The sequence below is a fragment of the Mchenga conophoros genome, linkage group LG20 (assembly GCF_057382185.1).
Source record: "Mchenga conophoros isolate Kocher_MC1m ecotype Shallow Benthic linkage group LG20, M_conophoros_male_GT1.1, whole genome shotgun sequence".
NCBI classification, from domain to species: domain Eukaryota; kingdom Metazoa; phylum Chordata; class Actinopteri; order Cichliformes; family Cichlidae; genus Mchenga; species Mchenga conophoros.
Window position 1 is genome coordinate 31,603,883 of NC_140545.1, and position 20,128 is coordinate 31,624,010.

The following is a 20,128-nucleotide window of genomic DNA, read 5'->3' on the forward strand; positions in this document are numbered from 1 at the left end:
AGAGGACTGCACAATAATCCCGTCACGTTTTCATCTCAGCTTCTGTTGTGGCTTGAAGCTTCCTGGCATCCCACTGAACTCGAACAGTTGTCTGGCCTCCAAGACTCTGCACCTGAGCAATAATAAGTACCAGGAACATTCAGGTAACAAAGGCTATTCCTGTGCTGTTCCTTCCCCCTTCTGCTTTTTCCATCTAATAGAGGAGTACTAGCAATGTAAAGACACCTTTCAGAACTTTTACTTTTTTAAATATACATAATAATTTAAATTCAGAAAGATGATGTAACAGGTTTAAGTGCAGACACAACACTTCAGAGGAAAGGCTTATTATAATCAGAGAGGAGGCGAAGAGGAGGAAGTGCCAGCAGGCCTGAACCTCATCTGTTGTTTTTCTATTCATTATGCTTTAATGATCAAATGCCCCCTGGTGGTTCAGATAAGTCATGTGCATTTTAAAACCTCTGTCATCTCTTATAAATAGCTACGTTTTTTTTTCTTTTCTGTTGTGAGTTGTTGCGAGTTCCTCTTATCTGTCTGCATTTATCTTCAAAAAGGTTCCTGAGTCTCAGCAATAGGTCCAGATAGGACAGTGCATGCATGCATGGCTCAAGACTATCACTGGGTTGCCAACAGTCACATTTCTGCCAAGTCTTTAAAATGTTCGTGATTTCACAATAGTGACACAATTACAATGTGTAAAATATCACTATTAAATGTCAGCAGATTCCATACTGCAGTCAACGTAATTCTGTTTTCTTAACCCTCCCAATTCAAATGCATAATCACAGCTATGGTGGATGCTGTAGGACAAGCAAATCTGGCTGCCGTTCATCTGTAGAGAATTCAGGCTGTCATTCTGTTTTTCATCTCACCTGTCAGGTGCCCACATATTTTTATAGTAGTGGAGGCTGTAAATCCTTGTGAAAGGAATAGATGAGTCGATAAAGTTCACTTTTCTTTAATGACAGCAATAATGAGCTGAGTTGTTGAAGAAATTTCTGTCAGTAAATGCTGCTGTTTTTGTCACTGTTAGCTTTTGTTAGCCTCTGTTAGCCGGAATTAGCAAAATTTTCTTTAAAGTTGATCTAACATTGTTGGACCCGCACACTTAACAAATAAACTGTCATATGATGTGACAGTGTATCCAAACTGTTTATCAGAGATAAAGCTTGAAACGTGAGCCAAACATTAGCTAGCATAGCATTAGCTTATAGCCATCTGTTTTTGTTTAGCAAGCTCATTTGTAACTGTTCAGAGACAGGAGAGTTGCATGCCTAATCTGCTGACAATAAGTAATTGCAACAATATTGAGAATAAATAAGCATATAACATTATGAATCATACTAAGAAACTATGTAAATGGGTTTTTTTAACGAACAATAAATGATCTAAACACAATTCAACGGTGTATAATCTTGTTTGCAACACTAATAGTCATGAGGGATGCCCAGATGGGGTTTGTTAAAATGTAATTAGTAAGCTTGGTATACAGTAAACTTTGTATAAAGGTTTCTCACTCAGTGTAAATTATACATGACAAAGAGCACATACAATATAGTAGTTCATGAATACAATGCAGGAGTTATTCTAATGGCCACGGGTGTCACTGGTAATAGTTTTCTGGTAGCTTTCCAGTTAAATTCTGAACAATGCTCCTTTACTTACCTCTATACAAAGAATCATATTATCACCACTTACCACATATCAGTACATCATCCCATCCCAAAAACTGCACATGTAGAACTGTGGTTTTAAAATCAACTTTGCTTTTCAGTTGTTAGAAAATAATGGATGCTGTCGACCTAGTTTGAGTAACAGAGGCCATTATCATTGTAAAACACGTTTTGTGTTCCCAGCAGATTAAAAGCCCATTGGGAGAAAATGCTTAGGGAATGGTCACAATATGTATAGCTCAGTTAATAGCTTTCTGTGAAACCCATTAAAGTACATTTCTTTTTGTGACCTAGCGTGCATATAAGGAGCTTAGGATCAATCATGTCAGGTGATATACCCTAACACTCCTGAGTGTGGCTTTCTCATGCAAGAACAAAGGGAATAAGCCTTTGTGTAACCAAGCCTGTAAGATTTGCAGCATAAAAGACCCTGAAATCCATCAATCACAAGTGGCATTGACACACCCATCAACACAGAGCAAACAGGACCAGCCATGAAACTAGAGCTCCCTCTAAAGTAGGCCATCAAGTATTCATTCTGCTGTGATAAGCCAACACCTATCAGGTGTGATGCAGTCTGTACTGATTTCACCTGGCTTCGTGACGGCTCGCCCTTGCGGGAATCTCTGCTGGTGAGGAGGAGGAAGGAGTCCAACGACTGGCTCCATGCATATTTCATGAAGGTATTCCAGTTTTAGGGTAATTCTTCTGTGGCTTGAGTAAGGCTAATGACAAGCAGCCAAGATTTACACTCCATATCAAATGTGATTGCTGTAGTTTTAAATAATTTATCAGTGTAGTGGCTTATTAATTGTTCCCCTGCAGAGGCTTTTACTGACTTGTACAAGTGACATGGCATGAAGAGTTGTGAGTTATCTATCCGAAAAGCCCATGTAATGCGTTATTGAAGGTCTCCACTTAACTTAAGGCTGATGGCTGTAACATTTACTGTGTAAATGCACACACAGACGTTAGGCAGAGAGTGCATGAAAAAAAGGATGATTAGTAATTTATTGAAGTTTAAAAAACAGAAAAAAAACATTGCAGTTTATGCAACTACATTAAAACAGACCATGAATATATCATGTCAAATTGGCAGTGATCATTTTCTGACTAATAGAATTTCAGTCTGAAAACACAGGCTGATCACAACACGGACACACACAGCACGCGTTACAATTGAACCAGTGGATTCTTGAACTTAAAGTAAGCATTATTTTAATTTTCAGTTCAAATTTGGATTCTTTTCATAATTCATTAATTTTGTAATGCAAATATCATAGAATAGTACAAATTACCCACCAGTTTCATCTCTAAACAGTTGTTTTAATGTGACTAACCTACAGATTATCAGATTTTCACGGAACAATATATATATATATATATATATATATATATATATATATATATATATATATATATATATATATATATGGGAAATACATTTTTAAATGTTTTCTGCTCACATTGAACAGATGTTGTTTTTTACTTATACATTTTGACTCAGTAAACTCAGTTCCTGCTGTTGTTTCTATGACTCATGAACAAGCTAAACGACTTGTGATGTTACAGTAATAGCCACAATATGCTCAGTTAAATGTAAGCATGCTTTATTTACAGCATTTCATATGTTTTGAGCTCATCCAGCCAAAGGACCGATGAGCATATGTGATAGCAAAGTGTCCACAAAGTATCTGTCTATCTCACCGGAGTTCACAAGAATTGTTGATACTTCCTCTGTATTTGTCAGAATATACTCAAACTTACAGCGCACACAATGATCCCCTAATTGGTCTTCACCCAAATTGTAACCAAGGTTTAGGTCATTTTTATAATTTTACAGGCACTGTCATTTTCACAACGTTGCTACTCCTCCTATATTATTGATCATATTTTAGTGAAACATGAGTAATTTGTCCTCGATATGACTGTGAGCTTTCTTGACTTCTTAAAGGATTTTAGAACATAAACTGTGATGTATCATGACTGAAAGATAGCATCATGACTATGTTTTTCTGTTGTTCTCTTTTCCACGAGACTCTGAAGGATTTGGCACCTCAATCGTGACGCTGTGGAAATGTGTTCAATGTGTTCTGCTTTGCCTGAGAGTATTGGTGGATTCCACTGTATTTCTATTGTTTATGAGTTGCCTAAAATAGATCAGCAGCTGGCAAACTAAATGTAAAACTCAAAAATGGTTGCCCATTGTTTCTAGCTTTTGACTGACACAACATTTACTTGAGGTCAAGCAACAACCGCTCAAGAACTAGGTGAACATTTTGGAAAATTGCCAGATTTGCTTCGTTGCCAATAATGAGAAGAAACTGACAATGCTCTTAACTTTTTACCTGCTGGAAATATTAACAAGTCACGTGCAAGACTTAAAAGTGCTTGGAGGTTTGTTTTGTTACCCTTGACAGGCCCCACACTGTAGCCTCATATAAAGGCACCCTTTTTTATCCAAATTTGAGCAAGAAAGCAAATCAAATATTTTCCTAAATATTCCTTTAACACATGGACATACACTCAAATGTGCATGAAGGGCAAAACAAGCCTAACTTAGGTCACATAAGGCAACAGTGAAAAGTTGCACTGGGCTCTAATTCTTGTTGCATCTGCTGTAGTAGCTAAATATGGTGTTGTCTATCCACCTGCGGAACTTGGACACAGCAGTGTAGACTCCAGGAAACTGAGCATCAGCACAACCTTTCCCCCAGGACACGACACCATAGACCCGACCATCGCAAACAAGTGGACCCCCCGAGTCCCCCTGATACCACAGGATGGAAGAAAACATTAGGGATGACATGTTAGGCTACGGATGTCTTTACTCAAGTCTTTACTAATTACTCAACAAGAAACTTAAATATCTCTGATTGATATTCTATGACTTGCTCTGTAGTTCTGTAGCCAGAGCCTTAAATAATTTTCTTGGGCTGTAGAGCAGTAGCTGCCTTTCGCTACCAGTAAATTTTCTTTTACAAAATGTAATGTCCTTTTTTTTTTAATGACTAAATAAATGAAGATGTGGAACAATATTACAGAAAACAGTCTGATAACTTTCAAAATGCTGTTATGCAGTAGCCTAAAAGTTGCAAAAAAGAACACACAATATTTTAGACACTTAAAGTATGCCTTGCAAATACAAATACTCTGCAAATGCACTTTCTGAGACAAGCTGAAATAAACTGCAAGCCAAATTGACACAAGGTTAATTTGAGATTTTTTATGAAAATCAAAAAAAGGGAGAGATTTATTGACAGCAAGAGCAATGGAGTCCTATGCCTGTATTTTTTATTTTTATATCAAACTTTACCCAATGGATTAGTTTTTATACAAGATGCAGCTTTATTGTGAGCTTTATTGTATGCAGAAATACAAATACATATGCATAATATGTGTTTTTCATTCTGTCCTTACCTCCAATGCCCATTTCTAATTACAAAGTATCTACTTTTAGCTGCTTCCTTAGTCGCAATGGGTCACCAACGGGATGCCCTCCCTGATGACAAAGATGATCCCAAAGGCATATCTTTTCCTCCCTGGCAATTTTTCACTTGCTAAGCGAATGTGTAAACTATTAAACTATGTAGCCATTTAAATATAACTAATATTTATTTTGAGGTACAAGCTTCAGATATCAGTCTCTTGTCTCGTGGAAGCAGCTAAGAGTTTGGGTTCAATGCATATACCATGGCCTGTTGCAGTAACTTAAGGAATGTGTGTAATTAAATGTGTGAGTTCTCTTGGCCTTAGTTTTTTTGTTTTGTTGTATCTCTGTTACTTTCTTGCCTTCGTGCCTAAAGCCTTCCATAAAATGCTTCCTCTTTTTTTCCCCTTCTTTCTCTAAACGGCCAGAGAAAAGATTCCAATTGTTTGGCATCAGAGGCAACAATCCCTTAATGTTATTACTGGGATTCCCCCACTTATCTTGTGGGTTGCAGTATGTTGAGCCATATGGCATACCTGTCATAGTGAACTGGTGCTACGTAAATAAAAAATGACTTGAAAGGTGCTGTAAAACTGTTGCCATGTTCATATCCTGAATTTTAAAAAAGCAGAGATGCTCTTACCTGACAGGCATCTTTTCCACCAAGACTGTAACCAGCACACAGCATGTTTTCTGTGATGTTGCCACTAAATGACTCACTGCTGTTACATTTTTCTGTGGAGACAATGGGGAGCATTACAGTTCGGAGGGTGGAGGGGATCGGGCCTCCGCTGGGATTTGTGTATCCCCAGCCCGACACACGACACAGTCTGCCCTCTGCAATGGGGGCGCCCTGTCTGGGCAGTAGAGTGATGGAGACGTAGCTGTTCAGATAGAATGGAGCCCTCAGCTGAAGAGATTGTAGACAATGTGATGAGTTAGACACAAATGAAGCAACATGGTTTAAATAAATAAAACTAAATAAAATAAAAAGAAACTAAATAAAATCAATGTATTATGTACCTTAATAAGCATAATATCACAGTTGTTTGTGATTTTGTTGTATGAAGGATGTGGCACCAAAATGTGGGGAAGGATTTCTTGCTCTGTGCCCTCATATATAGAAAGAGAGTAGTCTCCTCCAACAATCATCATATTTTTCACCCTGTTGATGAAAATATGAGAAATTACATCTTCTGGGTCAAATGTCTGTAAAAGAAGATTTAAGATAAGATAATATAAACTTTTATTAGTCCCACACATGGGAAATTTGTTTTTATCACGGCAGAAACTGGACAATACAAAGTTAATAGCAGCAAAAATTAAGAAAAACAACAGAATAGAATAAGATCAAATAGAATAAAGTACTATACAAAATAGATTAAAATACTATGTGACATCAGAAAATTGCACTTGGTATTATTGCACATTGGGGAGACTAGGCGAAGGCTACCATGTCATATTGGATATATGTGTGTGTGTCTGTCTGCACGTGTGTGGTCATCTGCAAAGTCTTTCTGCTTGTAGAGTCTGACAGCAGTTGGAAGGAAAGACCCGCGAAATCTCTCCGTCCCACATCGTGGATGCTGCAGCCTGCCACTGAAGGAGCTGCTCAGTGCTGTCAGAGACTTCTCCATGGGGTGGGAGATGTTGTCCAACAGGGATGACAGCTTAGCCACCATTCTCCTGTCACTCACCACCTCCACTGGGTCCAGGGGGCATCCTAGAACAGAGCTGGTCCTCCAGATCAGCCCGTTCAGTCTCTTCCTGTCCCCAGCAGAGATGCTGCCGCTCCAGCAGACCACACTGTAAAAGATGGCAGAGGCCACCACAGAGTCATAGGTCTTCAGGAGTGGGCCCTTCCCTCCAAAAGACCTGAGCCTCTGCAGCAGGTACAGCCTGCTCTGCCCTTTTCTGTAGAGAGCACTTGAATTGTGAGTCCAGTCCAGTTTATTGTTTATTGTACACCAAGGTACCTGTAGCTATCCACAGCCTCAAAGTCCAAACCTTGGATATTTAGTGGTTGCAGTGGAGGATGTTTGTGCCTGCGGAAGTCTACCACCAGCTCCTTGGTTTTTCTAGTGTTGTTCTGGATGTAGTTCTGCTGGTACCAGTCCACAAACGCTTGGGTGACTTCAATGTACTCTTTGTCGTCCCCATCAGTGATTAGGCCAACTATTGCAGAGTTGTCAGAGAACTTCTGCAGGGAGCACTGGGTGGAGTTGTGAGAGAAGTCTGCAGTGTTGATGGTGAAGAGGAGCAGAGCCAGAACCGTTCCCTGTGGGGCCCCCCCGTACTGCAGACGACCCTGTCTGACACACAGCACTGATTTCTCACATACTGTGGTCGGTCGGTGAGGAAGTCCAGTGATGGTCCGCTCCTGAGTTGTCCAACTTGTCCTTCAGGACTGTGGGAAGAATGATGTTGAAGGCACTGGAGAAATCAAAGAACATGATTCTCACAGTGCTCCCAGAGGTCTCCAGGTGAGAGAGGGAACAATGCAGGAGGTGAATGCCATAAATCATGTAATGGCGCTTTTCGTTTTCTTCTGTTTATTTTTTTCTCATTTTCTCTGCATGCACTCTGAAAACCTCTACAGTTATATCAACACAGGCAAGCTGATTTCTTTCAACTTTTTTTCTGTAAATAAGTCATAAATGCAACAGAAGCCTAAGGTCTGTAACTCTGATCTATGACACTGCCTTTTATCACAGGTATAAAAGACATTTTGGCATGTCACATCAAGAAAACCACACATATAAGCATAACAATGGGCGACTGCCGAATCTTTTTCACCTACTCCAGTTTCAACGTCAAGATACTTTACATGCTGGCTGCTCTTAAATAAAACAGAGTAACTGTTCTTCTTAATAGTAACAGTTGTAGTTTTACTACAGTGACAAATCCAGATCTTGGAGTTGGAAAGACCTATTGAGTTTTATGCTTAGGGGTTTACAATAACATAATAAGGGGAGGTGCACAGGTGTATTTGTGTTAAAGCTGGCTTTGATCCATTTGGGTGTTTCCTAGTAAGCTATGCCAGTAAACTAGCATGCACAATCCAAGTCCCTGGAACATGGACACTTAACTGGAGTGTGACCCTATATTAGGGTTATTATTTACAGAAAGGCTTTTCCTGTTGCAACATGGTATATTATATGGAAACAAACAGTAATGACACCCTTTAGCTTGAAACTTAATCATTTTTTAAAAAATGGTGGCAAATAGTGATATAACACCTTTTGCCAAATTGCACAATCAGCAGTTAAACAACAACGTGTAGTTGTGTTTTTTGGCTACGGTTCACAAACCCAAAACAGAGGTAAAAGAAAATAAATGAGTAGTTGATAACTGGTACAAATAAACATGGTAAAGTCATGTTTTGTTGCCTGTAACACTGGAATCATTTTCCTGATGATATTAAACAGTCCTTGCGTCCAACTTTATCCAGGTCTCAACAATTTTCTTCCTTATATAAATTTTACCTACTCCAAACATACACATCATACACAACATCTTTTTAGCTGTAGAAGTGATTTTTTTTTCATTGCAGTACAAAATAGTTTATTACATATTTTGTAGATTTTCTCTCTGTTTTGTTTTTTGTACTTTTTTTTTTACGGTGTTGTTATTTGCATTTGTTTTATCATTGCATTTTATTAACTCCTAAAGTTGTATTTCAAAGTGAAATCCAAGGAAGCCAATCGGTCTCAAAATAATTTCCTAGAAAGCAAAATCTTGGGCCATGTCATGGGGATCATTTACACAGCTCAACCAAGAGGACCAGAGGGTGTAACGACTCTGTTAAATAAACATTATCTTTGGGGCAGGTTCATATTTTCATCATTCTTGTCAAACTGTCATAAAGTCACTGACTTAGGGCTCCTCATCCTGCCTACTATAGCTTCTTTGCCGTCTAACCACCAGTGAGCTTGGATAAATATTTAAGTCCTATGACTCAATACTTGAGTTTGACCATACTCGCTAGCTTACCAATTTAAGGTAATGATGGGGTTAGGGTTAAACTGGCATATGACAGGGCAGTAAATACATTAAATACTCTCTATGACCCCTATTCCCCCTGCCACTGCAAAGAGAATAGGGGTCACAGAGGGGCAGAACACTGTTATATGCCAATCAAATGTATCCTGTGCTCACATTGGCAGAGTAGTTGCTTCATAGCTCCTGGGATCCCACAAGTTACAAAGCAACTATTCCAAGGTTGCATGAAAAGACTAGGCCGTTTGGCACAGTTTAGTGCAGGCTAAACTGGTTAGTTTGCAATTCTCTGGTTAAGTTTAAAGTAATGCATTATGTTGCACTGGTGCAGAGAGGCTGAAATGCATATACTATTATATATTGTACATATATTTATTAGTTTCAGATGTAGCCATTCTTGTATTTTGCTTGTTTACATTATTGTATTTTGCACAACTCTGTTGCTTGTGAAGCTCGCACACAAGAATTTCACTCACATGTGCTGTACCAATGTACCTGCACATGTGATGTGACAATAAAAGTGATTTGATTTGATTTTGATTTGAGGCTGTGATGTTTATGTTAGGTTACATAAAGGGTAGCAGACCATACAAATTTTTATGTGATTCATTTCTAAGTCCATTTAGTGATTTGTTAAATAGTAGAAGTAATTTAAAATATATCTTTTGTGACCCTGGAAGCCAATGGAGCGTTGCACCTTTCTGAATGAGCTGTAATGTCTGATTTTCTTTTTTGTTTTGTGTTGCTACCAAGACACTGTTACAGTAGTGTAATGAATGTGCGAGTGAGTTTTTCTGTATCTGCTTTAGACAGACATTTTTATTTGTATTTTACGTTATTTCAAGACATCAATAGGCAGACTTTGTAATTGTTTTTATGTGGCTGAGGTCCATAAATTCATAAACTCTATAGATTTTTTGCCTGGTTTTAGGATTTCAGTATCTGTTTTCTAGATTCTTTTTATCCTTTTTTTCTTGGGCAAACATCAATCGCTTGCCTCAAAGCTTTGTTTCGTCAGTGTTTTTTTTAATTTTTAAAATTTTAATTTATTTTGCCCATTCGCTTGAAACTGCCAAATGTATTTTTATGGTCTCTTACACTTTGAGTTGCCTCTGTTGTGTGATATGTGCCTTCTATCTATAAAAAACATACTGATCTGTGAAGTTTTTTATCACACTGCTGTAGGAAATCATAAGCCAAGATACATGTTAATGCAGAAATGTAATTTCTGAGGATGCTTGACAACAGATTGGAAGTTGGGAAAACATTGTGGTTGTGTTTGGTAAAAAGACAAGAAAGCGCAGAGTTGTATCTGTCCTTCTTTACCTTGTTCTTGTTAAGAATTATAGACAAGAGATGGTTATACTTGTCATGTAAAACAGCAATTTCCAAGTTATGCAGTTTGATTGTCCATCCATCCATCCATCCATCCATCCATCCATCCATCCATCCATCCATCCATCCATACATACATACATACATACATACATACAAAAAACCCCAAAAAGATTTTTTAAAATTTGTCATTAATGAAGACATTTACATTTCATTAAAATCTGGTTGCTAACATTAAATTGGAAGTCTGGGAGACAGAGCTGCCTTTCTGCTGATATATTAATAATTAACTGCTATTAATGCAATAAAGCTTTTTGACATCAGTTGCAACTGTTTGTTGACAGGGAAATAGTCGATACTGACATTTGGAAACTGTAATTTATCAGTTTGCTGATTTGCTGCTAAAACCTTAGAATATGGAATGGGCACAGAACATTGTCTACAAATATTGCTTCCTTATCTTCAAATTGTTTGCAATCTAAATAAAGTATTCTGATCGGTCGTCATGATCTGTGTCAGATTTCAGTACAACAAAGCTCCATTGTTATGGTGCGCTTTTATCGCTGCCATTAGCTTTCTTTCAGTCAGGATAAGCCACAGATCTGACTGTATGATATGAGTTGAAATTACAGGATTGAGAAGTCAAATTGAGGCTATCCTATATCAAGAGGCCTTTTCTTCCTTACAAAAAGTTAAATCTGAACACAAAGACATGGGGTTTTGTGTGATGTGTGACTGATTTTAAAACTCAATCAAGTCAACTTTGCCTTAAGTTATAGAACTTTTTTAATCCATAGGGGTAAATCGACAGGAGAAAATTAGCTCACCCGATGTTACAGTGTGCTGCTGTGACTACCCAGTGCTTATTAATCAAGAAACCCCCACAGAAGTGCTTTCGTTCCAATGTCTGTATCGACACAATGTACTTGATGGAATGTGGAACCGGTGCATATCCTCCCACTATTCGTTCCTCTCCAACATTCTGACCTGCAACACACAAGCAATGACAAATTTCAGCTCGGATTAGATTTAGAGAAAGAAACACACAGAACAGTCCATAAGGTGTTGGTGTAAACCACACTGAGCTAACTCAGTTGCTCTTTTTTAGTACCTTTACAAGATCAGTGCAAACTATTCAGGTCATAAAGAAAACCACAGAGGATTTCACCGCACAGTTGCTTTGTGGCTCAGCAGATCAATGAAAAGCAATCTCATCTCCGAAGTACTTCACACTGGCTTAAGTGAGGATAGATCTGACTGCCTGTTTGGTGTTTAAATGAGTTTGAAGGTAACACGTTAACTCAATTTGGACCGGATCTGATTAGCTCATAAACAGAATCAACCCTCCAAAGGACACCTGGGCGAAACACAAATAGAAGGCCTGAACTAGCCCACAATCTATCTCAGTCTGCCTAAAGGAAAAGGAGAACACCATCAGTTTGGACGTCTCCAAAATGCTGCCCACGACCACGCTCAAGGATAAGCTGAGTATAGCTGATACTGGAGTAAAACTAATTCTAATTGGAAGCTGTGCTTGTTTGGGAACACTCTTTGGTGTTTACAATGCTTCTGCCCCTGACTGAGCTGCTTAGTTTTATATTTTTTCACTTCGTGTATTTGTGGCTTTAAATGCTGCTGAGGACACTGCAATCACATCTTTTCCCTTGGACCTTGAAGTTTTGAATAATGTGAGGACAAATAAGATGAAAAGAACTCACAGAAGCACTGTACAGCGCACACACAGAGACAGATTTCAGCACTTACAGAATTTAGAGCAAATTTTCTATCATGGATTGTAACTTAAAATTAAGTGTTTGTATTCTTGGTCAAGCTTGCTGGTTGTGTTAATGGGGCAATGTATTAAATATGTCTGAGATTAGTGAACAGCCATTGTTTTCTGCATCACCTTATCATTATCTCATCACTGTGGAGAAAATTTCCTCCACTTTTTTACAACATAGCTTTAGTTCACTGAACTGTGTGGCAATCACTTTTGCACAGCTGTCTCATTTAGGTTAAGGTCTGCACTTTGACTGGGCCATTGCTACACCTTGATTTTTGTTTTCCAGTTATTCTTTTGGAGACTTGCTGCTGTGCTCAAGATCATTGCCCTGTTGCATAACCCAGTTTCACTCAAGCGTTAGCTGTTGGACAGATGGCCTCATATTTAATGCTAGAATACTTTAGTATACAGTGGAGTTCATGGTTGACTCAGTGACTGCAAGGTACCCAAGCCCTGTAGCTACAAAACAAAACAGAAAAATCCATCAGCACACCATCATGGGTTTTTGCAGTCTGTACAGTGCGCTGTCGGATCACTTCTGATTTATTGTCTTAATCCCTATGGAAGCAGTAAGAGTACAGATATTTTTAAAATGTTTAAAACTATCTGTTCCACATCATATTATTGCAGCATCATGTTATTATTAGTGTTTGATGGGTTTAAAAGCTACTTCGGCCTTCAAAATTGTCATTTGAATAGTTAGGAGCAGTGTAGTGGTGCCGTTGTTAGCATTGTTTCCTCACAGCAAGAAAGCCCCAGGTTTGAAATGCACCATCTGTCCAGGGCCTTCCTATGTTTTTCTTGTATCTGCATTGTCTCCACATACTCCAAAGACATGGAGTTAGTGGGGTTAGGTTAACTCGTGATTCCAAATTGCCCGTAGGTGTGAGTGCGAGAGTGAATGGTTGTCTATCTCTGTTAGCCCTGCAACAGGCTGGCGACCTGTCCTAGCCTTCCTCTTGCCTTATGGCATCCGGGATGGGCTCCAGACCCTGAATTGGATAAGTGCAAGAGAATGGAAGGATGGGTTTACAAGCAAGGCCAACTAAAGCCTTGGTGTGAACCCAAAGGTTCATGACAGAACAAGTCTAGACTATTCGTAGACATAGGATCATTTCTTTGAAAGCGTTTAATAATTAGTGCTTTCTTGTGTTTTTCTGTTTAATTACATTCAAAATTGATCTCAAGTGGTTCATAAATGAGTCTCCAAATTGTCAGTGTGGTGTGGAGATATGTTATATTTTACCAAAAGATGAGATAATTCTATAGTCTTATAAGAAGTGACACTTTGGTACCAAGTTAGTGTCTGAACTACCCAGGGAACGATCAGGGAAAGCTTTGATGCAACCTTTTTCACTCGAAAATATAATTTTGCCTAATAGATAATAGAAAGAGAAAAATGTGAATACCTAAAATATTTGAATTATAATGACTTTAGCAATTTTACAATGTTGAGCTACGACCCCACATTTTCTAAAATGTTCCCTAAGGCTCACAAAGCATCTATATGGCAAATATTTGAAAATTAAACAATGAAACCAAAATTGTAGATCACAGTAACCGAGAGAACCTTTAGGCATGGAAATGCTTTCATCTAACCACAGGCTAGAATTAGTAGCTGGGGTGGATCTTAACAACAAAATGGTAACTCTATAGGCTACACTACACCCAGCAGTGACTGCGTGTGAGGTTAACACACATGTGGGTGTATCAGAAAGCATTATGCAAGATCATGGAAGTAAACATTTTAAGATTGGGTTTCTTTGAGTGTTTTGTCTCCTAAACTGTAACTAGAAATAGAAGAAAATTGAAAAGATTAAGAAGATAAGATTAAACAGTGATAAACTACAGTTTTTTCTTTTTTTAAAGCTCAGGTTTGGGTAAGTCTTAAACCATTATCCAAATGATATTTTATGCTGCTTCTTCTCAAATCACAGACCTGCTCAAGATCTTTATCAGAATCTCCTTTTTTGGTGTCTTTGTGACATAATTTCCAGGCACAAAGGCAGGTGTTGGCCACAATTATTTATTGTTATTTGTGTTGTTAGACTGAATCTATTGTTACTGAGGTTTCAAGTTCAATTCCTTTTCAAAAGCCCTGTGTCTCAGGAAGATGTTTTGGCTGTAACAGTTTACATGCTACAATATGAAAGTATTTATCATGTAATAAGAACCATTTAAATTTCATTAAAAAGAAGAAAAGAGTTTTAAATGAAATGATTACCTGTAAATAAGAACAGTTATTTTAACAAGAAAGCAGTCATGTGTCTTTTTTACTGTGAAATATGATCATCTTTGAAGATTAACTCAAATTAATGTGCACATTTATTTCTTCCTCTCCCTGCTACCCAGATGGAAATGGCTCTGAGTCACAATTTTTCTCTTCACAGATCATCAGAACTGCAAGTGCACAGCTAAAAGGGATGTTTTAAAAATGATTAGAAGGCATACCCTAATGCTATATCTCATGCATTTGCAGCACATCCTAGAAGACACCCAGTCTACTTTTGTTTTCAGAATGTTAGCCCATCACAACATCACAACTTTCACTTTGTTCGTTATGATCATATTTTTGTGAACTTTAAATTGGAGAAAAAGAAGCTTACTCACAGTTTACAGCCAGGACTTCCAACAGTATACAAAACAATAAATATGGCTGGTCCATAGTGAGACAAAGGGCAGCACAGTCTACTTGCAGCGAGAGGCTTAACCTGTGTGCTACTTGTCTGATCTTAGGGGGAAGGCATCTCACCTGCACTCTCAGGTTTCTTATAGTTTCTGTTTCCGTTTCCATGGTCACCACTTTGTCCTAGACCGATTTATAATTGAAGCTCCATGGCACAGTTGCTTGACTCACCTCTTCCATGACCCACAGAAACTCACCCAGTTTATTGTTGACATTTTAAGAACAGCTTGATCGGCTGCTATGGTAAATGGTAAATGGCCTGTATTTATATAGCGCTTTACTAGTCCCTAAGGACCCCAAAGCGCTTTACATATCCAGTCATCCACCCATTCACACACACATTCACACACTGGTGATGGCAAGCTACATTGTAGCCACAGCCACCCTGGGGCGCACTGACAGAGGCGAGGCTGCCGGACACTGGCGCCACCGGGCCCTCTGACCACCACCAGTAGGCAACGGGTGAAGTGTCTTGCCCAAGGACACAACGACCAACACTGTCCAAGCCGGGGCTCGAACCGGCAACCTATGAGCCTGTTCAGTTTTAGTCATGTATTATTTAACAGCTACTCTGATGATTTAGCCCTGTCCAATATAGCATCCCATAAGTCCACATGATTGAAGCTCCTAATGTGGCTCAGATTGGCTTCTGTCATATTAAATGAGGAAAGATTCAGTATGCGTCTTTACCATTCATGAGAGTCTCCCTGCACTGATATCTCCTGAAAGGATTAATGAGGCTTTTGACCGAAGTTGAGCAGCATAAGCTTTCGTGTCAGACCAGGTCAAATAAGCACTGCTGCTCAACATCTATCCTCAGGCTGGGTGTCATTAAAAATGGAGCACAGCTAAGCCTTGTCTCATCACAGTCACCATCCCTCTGTGGAGTTCCTGACCTTAGCTGGCTAATAGCCCTCTCTGTTGCCCTCATTGCTGCTGATAGCTAAAGCCGTGCTCTTGGTACATCTGTCCTCCCTTGAGTGCTGACAAAGGTGCTTTTTTTCTGCATGACCCACTCCTCAGTTCACATGCTGCTGCCATGTTCATGGTTGCCACTTCCAGCTCTTACAATCATCTGACTGACATTGAACTAAAATGTTACTTACCACAAGACTCTAATAAACAAATTTCCTCCTATTTTAAATCTATTCACTTACTATAAAATATGTCAGCTGACTTGAATTAAAGACTTTCCTTATTTACATTAGACTGGAGCTGTTATACTTTTCCTTATTTTCTGTTACAGTGGTGGATGCTCATGTTAAACATGGCCAACATTTCAAATAATGAGAAGCGATGAAATGCAAGTAATCCTCATGAATTAAAACCTCAACTTTCAGACAGCTCTAAAGAGCCATTTTCAATCAATTATTTTATTTTTCTGTCTCTTTATGATGTCATGAGAGAGAGGATATCCTTATTATGGTCATGTCAGACATACAGCTATGGCAGATTTAAGTCTGCTGTTTTGTTTGCAAGGGGCAGCAAATCAGAAGAAGGTTGACTTAAAGGGTAGGAAGTGAATGAAGGTTCTTCATCAAGGCCAAATATAAAATAAATAGGAGTTATCTTCACCTGTTAGTTATGCAAATCAATCTCAAGTCCAAGGACAAAAAATAAATTAACAATAAATGTAACTATATCTATGAGACATTTAAAAGTTATTTAAATGTTTCATGCTCGCTAATGCTTTGTTAGCATGTGCTATTTGTTTTTAGTTAACTGTCATGTAACACTTTACAAAGGTTTATTGATGTAATTATGATTAGAGCTGTGTCATTGTGTTACCACTGTTCATAAATAACTTATAAACCCTTTATAGAGAATAGCAGACCACTACATGTTTTAATACACTGCTCATAGATGTTATAATCTGATGTAAATCCTTTTTATATCAACAGTGTTTATTATATTACATCTATTTTATTGTATTATTTAAACTTGATATATGTTTTTGTTTCCATATGTCAGCAGTTATGAACAAATAAAGGGTTTGAACGTGACTTTCTTATAATTGCTGACATGTTTCACTGATAACTGAGGTGTATAATTTCACTGACATATATTGTTTTCAGTAGTCAGACAGGTTGGCACTGAAGCCTTATCAGTGTCAGTATCAGCATCATCATTTCTTGGTACCAGTAACTCAGTACTGGGTAGGGATGGGTATCGTTTAGGTTTTATCCGATACCGGTGCCAAACCGGTACTTTTGAAACGGTGCCGGTGCTTAAACGGTGCTCAAACCGGTGCTTAAAGAATGGAGAACACAAAATTGGTCCAAAAACCTCTCATGTTCAGCTGTTTTTTTGTAAAAAGATAACAATGTTAACCTTTTCTGCAGCTATGGGGCATATATGGTATCACTCTTGGCTGGAAGCAGTGCTTAAACAATGGAAAAAACACAAACTTTGTCCAAAAACCTCTCATGTTTAACTGTTTTCCACTTTTTCTTTGGTCATTTTAGCCTTTTTGGCCAGGGTGAAGGGAGCATCTGCCATCAAACAAGAAGACAGCTGCATGTAACTACGACGGTGTTTGCTAGTTCTGCTGAGTTTGCATCTTTTGCTGTGAAGTACAGCCAGACTTTTGACCGCTTCGCCTTGGGCATTTTTAATCTGTAGCTCTGCTCTAAAAGAACGTACGTACCTGGACCCGCCTACTATCCTCAGAAACGTAAAATGATTGGCTAGAATTCAAAGTGTATGACATCTCAGGAAAAAAAAGCACCGAAATAAAGCACCGAAATGTGCGCTGCTTTTCGGTCTGGTTACTACCGTTTATGTCAGAACCGGTGCCATCATGGCACCGGATACCGGTACCCATCCCTAGTACTGGCATCTTGATTCAACCTTATGTAATCTATCTTTACTTAGAAATGTGTTTAGCTCAATAGCTGTAAATTCTACTAGTAAACATCTACTTTAAACCACACACATATATTAACATATTTAACCTGCAATGAATAAAAAATACAAATACAAACACAATATTAACTTTTTAATTGCTCTACATAGACTTTAGACTTTAGAGCTTTTATTGTCATTGTGCAATTTCTTGCACAGCGAAATTGGGTAGCTGGACCACAAAGGTGCAAAAGTAAAGAAAAACAATATATGTATACATATATGTGAGTAAACTATATACTGTACACTGTATGTGTAGAAACATTGAAACATTGTGGGGCTGTATACAAGGGCAGTTATATAATATAAATAAATAAATCAGGGTGGAGGGGCTATGGTCATTTAGGGTGGGGATGGTAATTCAATTGAGACCAAAATATTGTGCAAAGACCAAAGACCAAAAATATTGCACAGAACAAGGAAAGAAATCATATTTTAATGCAATTTACAGATCCAAAGAGACATCCAAAAATCAGCTACATTGGCATTTATTATAGATCTTAAAAGGCAAGAAGCCAGGACTAGGTGGCCTCAGCTATTCATCAATACATTTTGAATTTTGCACAAAGGTTAAGCTCCTAGAAACTAGTTTCGAAATCTAGATTGCACTGAACTTGAGTCTTAAGTAAAGTGGTGCAGTGAGGTGAACTACAGTGTTTGGACAGTTACACATTTTGTGTTCTTTAGGCATGGCTTTGTTTATTTTATTAGTATTAATCCAAGAAAATGAAATAATGAATAAGACTTTCACACGAAATATAGTCCTTTTAATCAGAGCCTTGACTACTAAACTATTTGCTGTGTTTATGCACAAAAAAGTTCAAGGACTTAGGTTTCTTTTGGGGTACCAGTAGCTATTTAGCTGTTTAGGTGGCGTCTATAGGAGTAAAGAGGTAACAATGCATGTATTGAAGATAATAAACAGTCTCACAAAGTGAGAGTGCTATGAAAGGTTGTTGTTCAACCACATTATTATTATAACATGCAGTACTCCAGTTAAAGACATAAATCACTGACATATTAAAGTTGTGTGTAACAGAACCTGAAGGTGAGGTACAACAGAGAGCCTGAGTATAGTCTAAGCCCCATTGCAATGAAAAGAACACAATGTACACTCTATGTTTTGAGGGTCAAAAGTTTCATCCAACGCTATAACTGGGCTGAAATATTGTTAGTGACGTTGAGTGCAGAGGGTTTTTTGCAGCATGCTTACACACACATGATGATGGTTTGAATATTCTCTGGGTCAAGAAGTCTGAAGAAGATGTCCTTAACTGGGCCTTAGAATCGGTTGAAGAATAATGGATAATATAGATAATCAAGACTACGCAGGGAGTGTGTTGTGTGTCTGTCTAGCCATGATCATCTTGGTGTGAGGCAGATTATCACATTGCATTCCAGCGAAGTAAACTTGTAATTTCAACTGCTGAAGTAAATTAAATCTTTCTAAAGGACAGATATTTCTCCTGAATTCCTTCTGAAAAATTTGAACACGACAAAGTCTCCATGTGGTTATAATTAATATTCTGTTCATCCATTCTTTTTTCGCTTATCCTTAGGCTTGGGGAGGGAGTTTGATAGGAGTTTGGAGCCTATCCCAGCTACCGTAAGGCAAGAGGCAGGGTACATCCTGGACATCACCAGCCATTCAGAGGGCTAACACAGAGAGACAGACAGCCATTCCCATTCACATTCACACCTATGGATATCTTAGTCTAAGTGTCTTTGGACTATGGGAGGAAGTCGAAGACTTCATGGAAAATAATACCAACCATTGTTTGTATTTTATCTCTATTAGTCTGCAATAATACAAACACCATAAAGCCAGAGTTTAGCAATGTACTCTTAGCCAGTAAACTGTTTATCATTGTCTGTGATGGCCAGTTATTTCATTTAAATCTCAACTAATACATTTGAAATTTTTAGATGTTTAAATAAGATTCTGATTTTTTTTAGATTTTCATAAAATGAATCATAGAAACCGGAAGTGCTTCTGTCTTTTGTGTTTTTTTAGTTTTGAAATGAAGTTAATCTTGCCAGTGTGACTTTTCTAACTTTATTATTTTATATCCTACATAATCGTGGAAACTATTGCAATCTAATTTCATCTCATTAAAAACATTATCAACATTTAATAGAGAAATAACTGTTGAAGATATTGTTGATCCTGTAGAGGCGTTGCCAACCTAAAAACTGCAAGTATAAAACTTGAGCTTAGAAATGGGCATAATACAAGAGAACACCCTAGCTTTGTCAGGTTGTAGGTCAGTTTCATTGTAGGAGCGTGAGATGGTTACAGAACACAACAAGACGAAAAG

The 20,128-nt window shown here is 38.2% G+C and overlaps 1 protein-coding gene across 1 annotated transcript; it reads right to left on the reverse strand.

Annotated features, from left to right (window-relative positions):
* Nucleotides 1-3,197: 3,197 nt before the first annotated feature.
* Nucleotides 3,198-14,921, reverse strand: LOC146551163 (trypsin). The gene is made up of 5 exons (XM_085259211.1): nucleotides 14,831-14,921; nucleotides 11,265-11,424; nucleotides 6,127-6,268; nucleotides 5,747-6,013; nucleotides 3,198-4,443 (listed from the first exon to the last, which is right to left on the reverse strand). Exons 1-5 carry the CDS (start codon nucleotides 14,883-14,885, stop codon nucleotides 4,273-4,275), a joined length of 795 nt encoding a protein of 264 aa, XP_085115337.1. The 5' UTR covers nucleotides 14,886-14,921; the 3' UTR covers nucleotides 3,198-4,272.
* Nucleotides 14,922-20,128: the final 5,207 nt, after the last annotated feature.

Coding starts and splice junctions, on each gene's coding strand:
- LOC146551163 (XM_085259211.1), bottom strand. CDS start 14,885: ATGGACCAGCCATATTTATTGTTTTGTATACTGTTGGAAGTCCTGGCT. Junction 11,425..14,830: donor GGAAGTCCTGGCTGTAAACT/GTGAGTAAGCTT, acceptor TGTGTGTTGCAG/GTCAGAATGTTGGAGAGGAA. Junction 6,269..11,264: donor GCAGCACACTGTAACATCGG/GTGAGCTAATTT, acceptor TTTCATCAACAG/GGTGAAAAATATGATGATTG.